Genomic DNA, 15970 nt, shown 5'->3' with positions numbered 1-15970 from the left:
CCTGACCAGTAATATATGATAATTGTCAAGAGGGCGCTGTTATTCTCATGTATAGGGTGACAATTCAGTGTAGTATGAAAAAATTAGTTCCAGTGAAATTCCGCAACATGGCGCACCCTCAATAGATCCTGGTTCACCTATAGTTGTGTAAAAGTAGGTACCTACTTTGTTTTGTAATTATAACATGATATTGCACCGCCTACAAGTCATCTGATTTGCCCGAAGGTTGACTGGTAGAGAATGCATTTTAGCATTAAGTCCGCCTTTTGTACGTTTGTATTTTCATTTGTGCAATAAAGATTAAATAAATAAATAAATATCTAATTCTAATAAAGCAATTTTGAAAATATTTACATTTAGTATATTTGTTTTAATTTTTTCTACTCCCGTACCTTTATTTGTCATTTAAAAGGTCGTACACATACCTTTAAACCCCTATGTTATAGTTGTCAAGACAAGTCTTTAGTCTATTCCCCAAAAAAGTATTTGTGCATACACGCAGTATCTTTTTGGTACTTTTACGATACTTCGTGTAATCACCACTTAAAAAATATTGTATGAAATACATTGTTGCCAACCTAATTTTAATTGTCATCTCTGACAGATGAGTACTCAGATCTAGTACTAAGTGCATTGCTGCCAATTTACAAAATATTCATTAGGTTCTATAGTAGAAACAATAAAATTCCTTCAGAAGTCAGAACGCGCATGTGACACCCGTAATATAGCAAGATCCATAGACTACGAACACCGCATAGCGTTGCTTGTTAGTCTCCATAGGCTACTGTGGCCAAAATCGAGAAAAAAAACTATCCAAAATTGTAATTTAACTAAGAGCAAGTACCAGGGCCTCATGAGTTACTAGACTTACTAGCTAGAAGGTGTCGCTGACCATACGGCCGTGGGGCGCGGGGCGCGGTGGCCGGGTCGCGTATCTTAGCTGTATACTTTTGGTGTTGTTTAAAGGTGAAAGGTGGGTTTAAAGGTGAGTTTCTTCAGTTAATTCTTACATAGATAATTTTTACTACGACTTATAGATTCCGAGATATAAGCGACTTTCTGGAAAAACTATGCTTTCTATTTAAATATTTAATTGAGAGATTCATAGATCACACTTTGTAAAATTGAAAAATTAAAAAAAAATACTTCATGTAATTATTTTCAAAATTGCTTTCTTAGGGTTAGATATGAGGATATTAGGTATAATTTGAGGTATATTTTACATAAAAATATTGAACGGTATTGTATCTGGAGAAGCCCAAACTTGGTATGTTTTGAAAATTATTTTTATTATAATTAAAAAAAGCGGCCAAGTGCGAGTCGGACTCGCCCATGAAGGGTTCCGTATTTAGGCGATTTATGACGTATTAAAAAAAAACTACTTGCTAGATCTCGTTCAAACCAATTTTCGGTGGAAGTTTACATGGTAATGTACATCATATATTTTTTTTAGTTTTATCATTCTCTTATTTTAGAAGTTAGGGGGGGGGGGGGGGACACACATTTTACCACTTTGGAAGTGTCTCTCGCGCAAACTATTCAGTTTAGAAAAAAATTATATTAGAAACCTCAATATCATTTTTGAAGACCTATCCATAGACAGTACACGTATGGGTGTAGTGTGTATACTACACCATACCCACACACATACATGCGCATAGGTACTATAGTATTTAAGGCCTTGTAAGTGTTATTTAATGCATTATACGTTTATACTCGAACCTAGTTGTTTGTCTCAACGTCCATCCCTACATGGCGACCCTGCCAGTGCGGCCTCGTGCTGCGCTGGCGGTGCGCTGCGCCAGTCAGAAATAATTACCGATGTCCTTGGTGGAAAATATTGGAACATTTGAGTGAAAACGGGAAAATAATAAGTAAACAATGTAATACAACAAAAGGACCAATACAACAAAAAGTGGAAGTGTAAGGTTGAAAGACTGATAGAACTTATGGGTTTATATTTTTTAAGCTTATCTGAGTGGCCCACTGTATACTAAAAAAAATAGATTATCTTTTAGATTTTAATTATTTTTTTTTCTTCAAGGGGGGAGGTGTAGTGTGTATACTACACCATACCCACACACATACATGCGCATAGGTACTATAGTATTTAAGGCCTTGTAAGTGTTATTTAATGCATTATACGTTTATACTCGAACCTAGTTGTTTGTCTCAACGTCCATCCCTACATGGGTTTGATGAATTTTGAGTTTCAGTTCGAAGTATGGGGAACCCCAAAAATTTATTGTTTTTTTTCTATTTTTGTGTGAAAATCTTAATGCGGTTCACAGAATACATCTACTTACCAAGTTTCAACAGTATAGTTCTTATAGTTTCGGAGAAAAGTGGCTGTGACATACGGACGGACAGACAGACGGACAGACAGACAGACAGACAGACAGACAGACAGACATGACGAATCTATAAGGGTTCCGTTTTTTGCCATTTGGCTACGGAACCCTAAAAATGACTGAAATGTAATGATATGATATTTTTGGAATCGGCTCAGAAAGCCCTTTCGTTTAATACCACACAAGATAGGTTTCAAAACAGTTTTTTTTTAATTCCATACAAAAAAAAGCGGCCAAGTGCGAGTCGGACTCGCCCATGAAGGGTTCCGTATTTAGGCGATTTATGACGTATAAAAAAAAACTACTTACTAGATCTCGTTCAAACCAATTTTCGGTGGAAGTTTACATGGTAATGTACATCATATATTTTTTTTAGTTTTATCATTCTCTTATTTTAGAAGTTACAGGGGGGGGGGGACACACATTTTACCACTTTGGAAGTGTCTCTCGCGCAAACTATTCAGTTTAGAAAAAAATGATATTAGAAACCTCAATATCATTTTTGAAGACCTATCCATAGATACCCCACACGTATGGGTTTGATGAAAAAAAAAATTTTGAGTTTCAGTTCGAAGTATGGGGAACCCCAAAAATTTATTGTTTTTTTCTATTTTTGTGTGAAAATCTTAATGCGGTTCACAGAATACATCTACTTACCAAGTTTCAACAGTATAGTTCTTATAGTTTCGGAGAAAAGTGGCTGTGACATACGGACGGACAGACAGACGGACAGACGGACAGACAGACAGACAGACATGACGAATCTATAAGGGTTCCGTTTTTTGCCATTTGGCTACGGAACCCTAAAAAGATAACTCATCTCGTTTTTTTTTATTTAACGGTGCTTCGGGTCAAATTGTTTCAAATGTCCTAAATATCAATCGTACCGATTTTCATACCTTTAACATCATTTGCAGCATTTTACTGAATTTCTCGGTGTACTGCCAGCGCTATTAAGAAGGCGCAGAAATAAAAAAACAATTGGAAAGAAAATTTTGGGTGAACCCATATCTTCGTATAATGAATGAAGATGCAAATCATTTCAAAAGAAAATACCGGCGCGGCACCGCAGAAATCTGCGGCGCCGCACGCTGCTCGGCGGCACCGCGCGCGGCGAAACTCACCGCTTTGCTTGGATATGAGGATATTAGGTATAATTTGAGGTATATTTAACAAAAAAAATTTAACGGTATTGTATCTGGAGAAACACAAACTTGGTATGTTTTGAAAAATATTTTTAATATAATTAAAAAAAAAATGACTCAAATGTAATGACGTGATATATTTTTGGAATCAGCTCAGAAAGCCCTTTCGTTTAATACTACAAACGATAGGTTTCTAAACAATTTTTTTTAAATTTCATACAAAAAATAGATGACGTCATAACTCCTCTGGTTTTTTTTTATTTGTTGGTGCTTTGGGTCAAATTGTTTCAAATGTCCTAAAGACCAATCGTACCGATTTTCATACCTTTAACACCATTTGCAGCGTTTTTTGGCGAACCGCTATCGCTATAACAACAGCAAGAGCAGAACACGTGTGAAGGGATCCATGTCTGATTAAACAACTGGTAGTCGAATTTTATTCTTTACTATGCAGCGTGGCATCGCACGCGGCGCCGCACGCCGCTTGGCGGCACCGCGCGCGGCGAAACTCACCGCTTTGCGGCACCGCGCGCGGCGCCGCGCACCGCTTTGCGGCGCCGCAGCGCGGCACCGCAAAATTTTGCGTTGCGGCGGGCGTCGCCGCAGAGCGGTTTGCGGCGCCGCAGATTTCTGCGGTGCCGCGCCGCGCGGCGGCGGCGGCGCCGCACCGCTGACATGTGGCCGGGCCCTAACCTAAATGCTTTTTAATACCTGAGCTGTTTGTGTTACCTCCCACGTGCATTAACAGTCATTTAAAACGGCGGCAAATAATAGCCTATTCGTTCAAAAAGGTAAGGGACCAAATTGAGTAGGTATACCGGGTTACTTATATTATCTAGACTGTCTGAAATCTAAACGTTCAAATTAAGTTTTATACTTAAAAGGACTAATTATGTTTACAAGATAATGAATGACGAAAATGTTTGGGACTATTCTTTCGAGTAATATGAAATTTGTAACATTCAATATACATAAAATGTCAAATCGAATTTGTGTTAAAATTCCGTTAGGCTGAGTCGAGCTTGAGGCTCTCACTTATCAGTGATAATAAAAAGTAAGACCAGTTGAAACAACTTGGTCGGCCGCCAAATTAACGATTCCTATGCAAATATGTCGCCTTTTTTTTTAATGCACGAAGGCCTTATTCTCAAATGTGCATTTGATGATGATATTTGAAATTGTTTGATTTCGTGCGCTCTCTCGCTAATCACAGCTGTATTTGCACAAGCGCAATACCTTACCTTACATTCATGTGGAATTTATATAATTATTGCCAACAATTGGTATTGAATTTTCGGTTCTGAATATAGCGAGGCTCTTAATAGCTGTTTTACTTAAAAAACAGTTAAATTAAAAGTCAAATAACATGACAGAGGACTTGCCAAATCAGAATATTCCATTAATGGCGATATTTTTAAAAATCACATTCGGTTTATAAATTGCTACGTTATTTGTAAACTGTTTTATATACCGTTACAGTTAATCTTTATGAAAAAACATTGTAATACTTCTTGATTTGATTTACAGTATATATCTCAGTGGCAAATGACTTAAGGATTATAAGTATGTACAATACCGCGCGAGATTTTCCGATGTAACGGTAGCGCAGACAAAAAGACATCAACGCGTCGTTCCCCAGGCGGCCGTACAATATAGGGCCCGATTCGGATTTTGAAATAGACATCTATTAGATATCTTTTAGACATCGTTTAGATATCGTTTAGATATCGTTTAGATATGTTTTAGATATATTTTAGATATCTTTTAGACATCACCAAGATACGATAATGATATGTTTAAGATCTAACCTGTCAAATTTGACATTTGCGCGATTCTGGAGATACTCTTGAAAGATTTCCACATGATATGTCTTAGAGATCCAATTCGCATCTAATAGGTATCTAACTCTATCTAACGTAAAAGTGACATTGGTTGCCCGAATTGTGCTGCAAAAGAGAACTAGTTGATATATCTAAACTATAACGTATCCAGAATGGATCTAGTACGTGTCGTCTCTTGTCAATATCTTGAAGCTCGAATACGGCAGATAGTGCTTAATTATTTTCCAAAGTATTTTCACGGAAACGTAAGATCGTGTCTTGCTATTTCAGTTAGTCTCTGTACAATAAGTACTGAGATTGACTGAAGTAGCATGACAAATACTAACGTTTCCGAGATAATACGATATTTAATACGTATTCATAAACGTTTACTAAAATTAGCAAGCCGATAATAATCGTTTGTCCCTTTCCATCATACTAATACGTCGGAAAGGGACAAATGATTATTATCGGCTTGTTAACTTTAGTAAACGTTTATGAATGAGGGGGTACATCTGTACTGACGTTGCACTGCTCTTTAAATAGGTTATGATCTTATCAATGAAACTTTTCAGCATATTTACGAATATTTGATAAGTATAAACGAAAAAAAAATACTAATTAGGCACTATTAAATCACATATTCGGTTTATCAATTTCAAAAATAAATCTTAGATAAAAAGTTAATCCGTTTCGAATAAAGACCGGTTTTTTACCGATGACAAGAACGAACGGATAATGGCGACGTGATTAGTATGTAACCGTTAGCTTTTACTTAATATATCCGCCCACATATCGCATACCTATATTACTACTTTTACAGTACATATACTTCTTCGCACTAGTGCGTAAAATAGCACTTTTCGTGCGTATGTCGAAACTTTAAAGTGCCATATGTACTGTAAAACGTTGTTCGATACACGTGCGAATAGGTAATTCGCAACTCGTGTCGATTGAAAACACTCCCTTCGGTCGTGTTTTAATTTATCGCGACTCGTTTAGAATTACCTCTTTTTCGCACTTGTATCGAAAATAACTATTTTCTACTCGTCGACTGCAATGCTTGAATTAAGACTTCGTATACCAAAGTGAAATCGCATACTTTTTCCACTATGGGACCCCAACTCAACTATAATATTCATTTCGATATTTCGATACAGTTTAGTCAACTATAATGAAATTGACCAATCGAAAGCGCGGAGCAAGTACCAGGGCCTCATGAGTTACGAGAAGGTGTCGTTGACCAACCGGCCGGACGCGCGGGGCGCGGGGGCCGGGGCGCGTACGAGTATGAAGGTATCGCGGCTGCTCGCGCATTATAGCTGTATAATTTTGGTTTTTTTACCTACATATATGATTCTTCTACTAGCTTACTTAGGCAACTCAGCAAGCTTCGTTGCCAAAACACGGTACTTGACTGTAAAACTTTCCATTATATCACGATTGTATAAAATACTATTTTTTCATTTCATTTCAATCACTTCATTATCAATAATATTGTGGATAGAATGCAACTTTATCAATAGAGTGGTGAAAAAAATATTGTAATTTATAACTTATAACGTGCTCGTAAGATAGGTATGTTCGATGGTACGTATTAGGTACTAGCTAATGGCATTAAATTCTGTTGTACTGTATTGTATAAAATGCTATCAGCTATTCAGCTGTACCTCGACTCGCCTCGCCCGAAACTAGTTGCCTCGGTCTCTACTATGAGGGAAATAACATTAATATTTCCATGCATACTCATATTTGAGAAACTTAAGTTACAAAACGCTTATTAAGACATATATGTTTAAGTATGTTATTTATAATACTACGATTATACTATTATTAATACAAATGAATTCCTTTATTCGCCAGTAAAACATAATCAGAAACATCAACTTCACAGGCAAACCTACACGCTTTTTGCGTATAATAAATTAATATACGAATTGATGCAATACCGTCTTTCAATACTAGTTTCCATTTAAACGTTGATGTGGCATGCCTCGGTTTTTGTAGTGTGTCCCCTTCGTTGATGCTGCGGACATTTGTAAGCATTCGTAGACAAGTACGTGAGGTTCATAATGTTGTATGGGTTTATAAATTTAATATATACACATGCATAATAACAAAATTTCCTTGCATATGTACTCAAGTTATTTTTTTTTGTTTGTTTCTTGAGCAGGAAAATATAGAAAACAAAAATAAAGTTTTGTCTAGTTGCCAAGCGGACCCCAGGCTCCCATGAGCGGTAAAATGCCGGGACAATGCGAGGAAGATGATGAATGTCAAATGTGAGGCTCATTGTGAGAACTCATTATTTTATAATTTTTAGTTTAATCGTTTTGAAGAGTTTAGATCATAGGCGAAAATTGACATTAATCTAATATTTACTCTAAATAAAAATAAAAACTGCTTGGCATAGATTTAGCAAAAAAATGCAAAAAATAGTTATGTACCTACAGAAAAACCTGATAATTGTACCTACATGAAGATCAAGGGTGCTTTTATGAAATAAAAAACTTTTTAAAAATAGTGGTACGGAACTCTTGAGGCGCGAGTTTGTCTATTGGGTCATTCTCTAAGAATTTGTCTGCGGTTGCGTCTAATTGCCACGACTCTCTTCATACCATGGCCATCTTTTTTGAGAATGACCTATTATGGTTGCTTCGCTTGGTCGGATTTTAGTCGTTATTCGCGATAATTGACATATTTATAAATGCTATCCTAACATCAAGTTCATTGTTTTAGTAAATAGCATCAAATAAATACCTACTATGATAACATAATTTGTTTCAAATGTAAAAAATATACAATTTCATATCCAAACCAAACTATTTTAACCTAAGATAGTGCTTGTTAGGCTTTTGCTCAATGACTTGAGATTAGGGTTTGCACGACGGATCCGAAATATATGGGAAGATCCGCGGATCCGGATCCAGATCCGGATAATTTCATACATTCCGGATCCGGATTGCAAACCCTACTTGAGATGCAGATGCGTCACTACAAAGTTGTATTTGCCGGTAGCTGTATCGCTGTCATCGCTCGGAAGGCATTAAACTTGTACGTAGTTAGGTATCATTCCTGTTTTAGCCGACGACCGAACTAACTTTGCGATGGAGTAGCTAAATCGAATCGCTACCATTCGGATGATAGAGATCTGGGCAATTAACTATCAGACTCGTTTAACCGGCGAAAGTTTAAGTTTTTTACATGTATAATTTGAATAGCTACAGGCCTTTTAGGTGACGTAATGGTTTCAACAGTATTATAATTATCGCACTCTGTAATTAATGTGCAGAGAATCGAGTAACAAACATACGCCCTAATTAAAACAATCTTACAGCACCTACATACCACAAACCAATAAATTAAATTAAGATGATATATTGCCGGAAACTTTCTTATCGGCTTATATGCGTAGCTTTAGCTTACTGTTTTTATAATATAATTACATATTAGATGTACCTAGTTAATGTGATGTTTCTTTATTACAGGGGCAAATGAAGATGTGCACGCGGTGAAGCCAGCGCGATGTGGGTCGCATATGCGCTGCTGCTCGTCGCGAGCGCGGCGGGCGAGCACGTACGCGAATTCGTCGTTCGCGAGAACGCACGAGCAGGCACTTTCATCGGCCACCTGGGGGACGAGCTGCCCGACGCGGCGCCGCCCTACACCATCGTTCCAGTCCCGGGCTCCGCCGTCAACGACGACCTCAGAATTGACCCCCACACGGGAGAAATCAGGACTAGAGTCCCGCTGGACCGAGAGAATAGAGACCACTATGCGTTGGTGGCTATTCCGGCAAGCGGGGATAATGTCAGAGTCGTCGTTAGAGTTTCCGATGAAAACGATAACGCGCCAACTTTTCCTACACCCGTCATGAATGTCGAGTTTTCAGAAAATACTCCGCGGGATGTTAAGAGGAAACTTAATCCAGCTAAAGATCAGGATTTAGGAGTGTTTAATACTCAAAGATACAATATCGTATCTGGGAACACTGACAACGCTTTTAGGCTGTCATCTCATAGAGAACGAGATGGAGTTCTATATTTAGACTTGCAGATCAATGGATTTTTAGATAGGGAGACTACCGACCATTATGAATTGGTCATTGAGGCGCTAGATGGAGGTACACCTCCGTTGCGAGGAACTATGTCTGTAAATATAACTATTTTAGATGTTAATGATAGCCCACCTATTTTTACTGAGAGCGCGTATTCCGCAAGCATTCCGGAGAATGCTACTGTTGGCACACCCATTTTAAAAGTATCTGCAACTGACGCTGATTCTGGCGAAAACGGGCAGATAGAGTATTCAATAAATAGAAGACAAAGCGACAAGGAGAACATGTTTAAAATTGATTCCTTGACGGGTGAGATTATCGTGAACAAAGCCCTGGACTTTGAAACAAAAGAGTTACACGAACTGGTAGTCGTAGCTAGGGACAAGGGCGCGCAGCCTCTGGAAACGACTGCATTTGTTTCTATCAGAGTTACAGATGTCAATGACAATCAGCCTACTATAGACGTTATTTTTCTGAGCGACGACGCCACTCCGAAGATATCAGAATCGGCGCGTTTAGACGAATTCGTAGCCAGGATATCAGTTCACGACCCAGACTCCAAGACGGAATACTCAAACGTGAACGTTACGCTCAGCGGAGGCGACGGTCACTTTGATTTGCGGACTCATGACAACATAATCTACTTGGTAGTGGTAGCATTGCCACTGGACAGGGAATCCCAGTCATCATACACCTTGAACGTTGTGGCTACTGATAAAGGCTCGCCGCCGCTGCACGCGTCGAGAATCATAAGCCTTCGTGTCACCGACGTGAATGATAACGCTCCGGTATTTCTGGAATCAGAATATAAAGCGAACGTTCTGGAAGCCGCTACGCCTGGAACGCCGGTTGTCCAAGTTTCTGCTACTGATGTGGACGAAGCTGAAAACTCTGAGATTCGTTATTCTTTGCTTCCAACGCCGCAATCTGACTGGTTTTCAATTGATGAGCGATCAGGACTGGTGACTACGAAGGCTAGGGTTGACTGCGAGACAAACCCGATGCCCCGCTTAACAGTGGTCGCGAAAGACCGGGGTAACCCCCCGTTATCGTCGACAGCGACATTGGTAGTGACAGTTTTAGATGTGAACGACAACGAGCCGATCTTCGACCAATCCTTCTACAACGTGACTGTCCAGGAAAGCGAAGCTGTCGGCAGCTGCATTTTAAAGGTGAGTGCCGAACTGTGAACTGACTATTCTACTCATAACTATTCGCGTTTGATCTTTGATCTGATGGTTTGTAAAATCAAAATGTATTGGCTGCTTGACTCTAAATGAGCACCTATATTTTATCTACACAATTACCTACACATTCACAATAATCTGAAACTGACCTAAACTATTATGTGCCTAAACTTTTACTGCGCGGTTTGAGAGGAAATCAATTTGCAATTAAGTTCTGTTATTAAGTTTGATCGATACTAATTAGTACATGTAAAAGTAGACACATCTAAACGGTTAACTGATTGATTGACAGATTATTGCAATTTTATTGCCATGATTTTTCCGGTGTCCTAGAAGCCTATAATTAGTTTTTTTTACTGCTTACCGGTGATAGGAAAAATTATTTAAAGATGAAACGTTGATCTTGTTAGATATATTTTTATTACACCCTAATTATATCTATATTTTTTGTCTGAGTCCGAAAGCTATTTATATTTAAATATATAGTAAATAATGTAAAAGAATCATTCCTTATTGAAATAACTTATAAGTCTTATAACTTTATAAACAAGTTGTTTACATACACACAAACATAATTCCCGAAACAATCTACCAACCCAACAATTACCCAGGCGAAAACTTTCATTAACTCTTATCTCCCCCATAACTCGCGGGATAATTTCTTTTAATATATTCCCGCGATATTGAAGTAGTTATAAATAAGGAGCATAAATCTATCGGGAGTGATGCCAGTTTGGGCGCATCGCATATTGCGATCTAAATTGAAAATTAAACAGTGCCCGAGAGCCGCGGGCGCGCTTTCGGCGTACGCGCCGTTTCTATCCTGTGCGGCGCGTTGTAGGTACCGCCCCGCGCGACAATCTTGCGCACCTCACACAAACTATAGTATTTTCAGGCATCTGGCTGCTGTTAGTCTTACTTTGTAACTAAACTTGGAGATGGCAGGATAAGGTTAAGTAGGGCACAATAGACATGACAACAAATTACAAAGCTTTTGTTTTACGTGCAGACCAAATATGCCTTGAGCTGAGCATTATTTACTGTAGTAAATAATAATATTATATTATATTATTTACTTTATTCTGCGGACAACTGGACTTATCTTGTACATATGAAATATAATAAAGTCTTGTTTGTGATGAAGATTCTCATTATGATGTCACGTCACCATTTTTCAATCTACTATTAAGATACATAATATTCATCTGAATATTTTATAATGCAAATATAACACCTAATAAGTTTCAACAAGCTCAGACAAAACGATTATTATATTATAATGATCATCAATCATTATCAAACTTAATTTGCATTATAAAAACTATGTCTTATCTACTTCTTATCTAAGAAATTTAAACAGATGGTTCAAATAAATTTTAAATTCGACCATGTGTTTAAGTATTTAAAGAGCAATTTTATTAACTTGTGTTATACCCGATTATAGCCGAAAAAAGGAAAAATAAATTAAATTTCCTTTGCACGTTTAAAACCAGTACGTAAGCAAAATGCCGTTCAAAAAAGCGTACAATTGAATTGTGGTGTCGACACCTGACGCATTGCGATGTCACGAACTCACGATTACGAGCGGCCAACTATAGCTAGTGATAGCTACACAATATAAAGTCTTTGTGAGCTGTAATGTAATACATCACACATAGCCTGTAGACAACTGTGCGGCGCATCGCGAAGTCCGCGCACAGGGTGTGAGCTTGGCGAGAGAATTTGATAATTAATACATGGAGTAAAATGTCAAATCGAAGCTAAAATATGTACACGCGTAAAATTTCCTATGCTGTACAAGTTTTGACATATTTTCATTTACAACTTTATTATTAGTTTATTAGCTAGTGGGCTGTTAACAATGAATTACGCATTATGTTTATGACATAGTGAGCTATTGGATGGACTTATAAGGAACAATGTAATATACCAATTATCGAACGACTGTTTGTCCGTGTTCTAATTTCAAATTAGATTTGACCATGTTACGAAAATAAAAGCAAAACAAATTTTTAACAACCTTTCTGACTAATGAAGTGCACGTTTGAGCGTGTGTTATGTTATGATATTTACATTTAAAAAAAAAAAACAAAGTTGTCTGCTGCATTGAATAGATTTTTCTGCGACTTTAGAAGTGTAGCGATTAACTAGGCTATGGTCGCATAGGTAAGTACGTGCTGGAGATACGTATAAGCAGGTCATCGATGAAAGTATAGTGAGAGAGTTCAGCTAATAGATATTGGTGATTAAATTTTGGTTAATAAAGCAAGCTTATAAACTTCGGTATATTTAGATTAGGTATGCAATAATGACAGTGGTGAATTGTTTCGCGAAAACGGTAAAAAGTGATGATTAGGTTTTGGATAAATTCATATTTTTTGTGCATTGTTTTTATTTTGTGCATGACATTTCCACATTAATTTAAGTAGGTACCATGGTACCATAACGCATATAACGCATAGGTACATGTTAAAACCTACTAATCTTAGCCATCGATCATATTATATAATATTATCATACATACGCTTTTTGCCAATAGTTTAACTGAACGTATCGATCGTGAACATAATCTTAGATCAAAATATGTACATTAAACTACAAACAAACTCAAATTGACTTTCCACTTGATCGACTTAAACATAATGGTTAATCTAGTTCACTTCCTCCATGTTTACTGTCGTCAAACTGTATCCTTCAGTCCGGTAGCTTGAAGAAGCCGCCATCTTGGAATTCCGCCGGCAATGTCGCCATGGTGACGGCGTAGGCGCGCGAATACGGTAATGGCAGTTATTATTTGAGGCGTTAACATACTGCTGGTAATAAAATCTTATTCTTCGGCATTTTCTACTCACAATTTTCAAATAAAGGGAGATGTTAACTCCAAATGAAAACTGATTTAAGCAATAGATACGATGATAACGATTCGAAGTTTTTAATTTATATACTTTTTTCTAAATGCTCTTTTGTATGGAGTTAGAAATTACTTATAGAACCAACGGAATAAATTGTCACAATAAACCCGCGACCTGCCAATCCGTGCATCGCTCTTAACCAACTGAGCTACGCTGAACTTAAGCCTTGCGGAAGCATTTTTCCTCTAATATAAGATTTGTAGTATCGCTCGCAGACGTATCTGCTTGATGAAAATTGGTTTAAGGCATCGACACGTCGAAGTAAACAAGCAACAACGGTTGCACTCCGGGAGTGCCGATAGAAGTGAAAACTCACCTCACTATGTTACCGACGTCCGGCAACACGATACATACGTTTAGCGGAGGTATTCTATTTATTTATTATATATTATTATCATTCTCAAATAAGATCACACTTTTTCATTGACATGTTTATTTACATACTGCCATGACAACGTCAAATTATTTGAACATAGGTAAAGAGTCTTGAAAAGGAGTCCGCAACATAAATGGCAAATAACATTGAGTTTTTCTTTATTGATTTAAATGCCATCTAAATTATGAGTGGCCATCTAAACCTTACGCCCCTTACGGTCACGTGATCGCCTTACGCTGTCTCGAGTTTATCATTTTTTCCCCACCTCAAAAAGTGCCCAGCGCCGCTAAAGAAGTTTTCACTTCAAAAATATATAAAAAAAAACCAAGTGTTTTGATAAAGAATATTTTACACCACCTCAATAAGTACTGAAAGTAACTTTACAGTAATACAAAGTAACTGATATTAAAATCGCATGAGTACCTATAGCGGGAGCAGCTAACAACTTTCAGCTGCCGGCCCTTGTTTTTATTTTAAATATTTTTTGAGAACCTAATGAATTATGAAAGTAATAAATAACACATCTTCTCATCTGATATCGCACCCGCGACTGCGATGAAGCGGATGCTCTGGCTAATACTAGAGCAGAAATATAACAGTTTATTTGAATGCCCTAAGGTTGGGCAGGCTGCCGCCGCGAGGTTTTTCCTTTCAAGCTGTGCAATGATAGTAATAATTTATGAGCTGTGTTTAATCGTTACAGCGTTTTCTTAAAGATACGTTACCACCAATACTTTTACAGTTATTGAAGTGAAAACTTCTTTAGCGGCGCTGGGCACTTTTTGAGGTGGGGAAAAAATGATAAACTCGAGACAGCGTAAGGCGATCACGTGACCGTAAGCCCCGTAAGGTAGCCACTCATAATTTAAATGGAATTTAAATCAATAAAGAAAAACTCAATGTTATTTGACATTTATGTTGAGGACTCCTTTTCAAGCAACCGTTGTTGCTTGTTTTTAATACACTTTTATGTAGGTGTGCCTGCCTAGCATATCCTTGATATTTGAAAAATACCTTGGCTGTGAATGGACCTCTTAAATTTTTATGAGTGTGGTTTATTGTCAGAGGGAGACGTTAAGACGAATAAATAAGTTACATGACCACTTAGGAATTTTAATTTTTTTAGGTACGACACGAAACATAATACGAATAATATATGCATATTACTTGTAGTTTTTTTGGGGCAATAAAATATTTAAGTTAAACATAAAACACACATTTAAAAAATCAAACTTAAATAACTTGTATTTAAGTGAATTTGTAAAATAGTTATAACCTCTTAGTACCTAGTAAAATTAAAATTATTTTACTAGGTACTAAGAGGAATTCATAATAGACAGTCATGTGACTGCGAGATAGACGAATGGCTTTTAAACCAATATCGTGTAAAATAAATTAACGGGAAAGATTTTTCTAGGTCTCGTTCTCCATTTGGCAAATGTACGTTTGTATAGCTATAATCTGAGTGGTCTTTAATAAATTGGACCAGGAAAAACCTAAACAACCGCTAAACACCTCGGGACAAGTTCTCTTATGGGCCTTGGTCACGCGATTGCTAATGATGGTAATGATGTAACGAACAATTTATGAGGCCAAACGTGGCCATACCGGAGCCTGTCAGATAAATTTAGACGAAAAAACAACACTTAGTCCGTTCAGTTGTGTTTTACCTGAGCAACGGTTTACATTGATAGTAATAGGTATGTTCAACGTTAGGAGAAACTAGCCTTTGCCCGTGACTTTGTCCAAATTGCTCCTACGCGTACTCTGTTCTCTTGCACTAAATGTTAATCCAAATTGCGCTCCCCTAGGGGATTGATACCGGGACAAAAAAATCTTATGTCCTCTTTCAGGCCATGAACTATCAGTGTGCTAAATTTCGCAATTTAAATGTTAGTAGAATAATACAGGGGCTTCATTCATATTCACATTGCAAAATTGATACCAGCTCTGTAAATTTAGGATTACACGGACATGACGGATATAATCAATCAATCAATATATTTATTTTTATTTCAGACCTAAATTTCAGTCCATATTTGTTAGTTATGTACAGTAAAATCTACCCTATCTAGTATTAACTAAGAAAACATATTAAATTACTCGTACAGATTCCTAAACG

General features: G+C 37.3%; 1 protein-coding gene across 1 annotated transcript in view; it reads left to right on the top strand.

The window, feature by feature from the left end:
- Window positions 1-15970, top strand: part of LOC134648811 (protein dachsous) — a 337964-nt gene that overhangs the window by 8687 nt on the left and 313307 nt on the right. Inside the window, exon 2 of the mRNA XM_063503378.1 lies at window positions 8805-10545. Within this exon, the coding sequence (XP_063359448.1) occupies window positions 8842-10545 (1704 nt within the window). The 5' untranslated portion in view covers window positions 8805-8841. The remainder of the gene's footprint in view (window positions 1-8804; window positions 10546-15970) is intronic.

The sequence above is a fragment of the Cydia amplana genome, chromosome 1 (assembly GCF_948474715.1).
Source record: "Cydia amplana chromosome 1, ilCydAmpl1.1, whole genome shotgun sequence".
Classification (NCBI taxonomy): domain Eukaryota; kingdom Metazoa; phylum Arthropoda; class Insecta; order Lepidoptera; family Tortricidae; genus Cydia; species Cydia amplana.
Note: the sequence above shows the minus strand (reverse complement) of the source record. Positions and strands in the feature narration are given on the sequence as shown.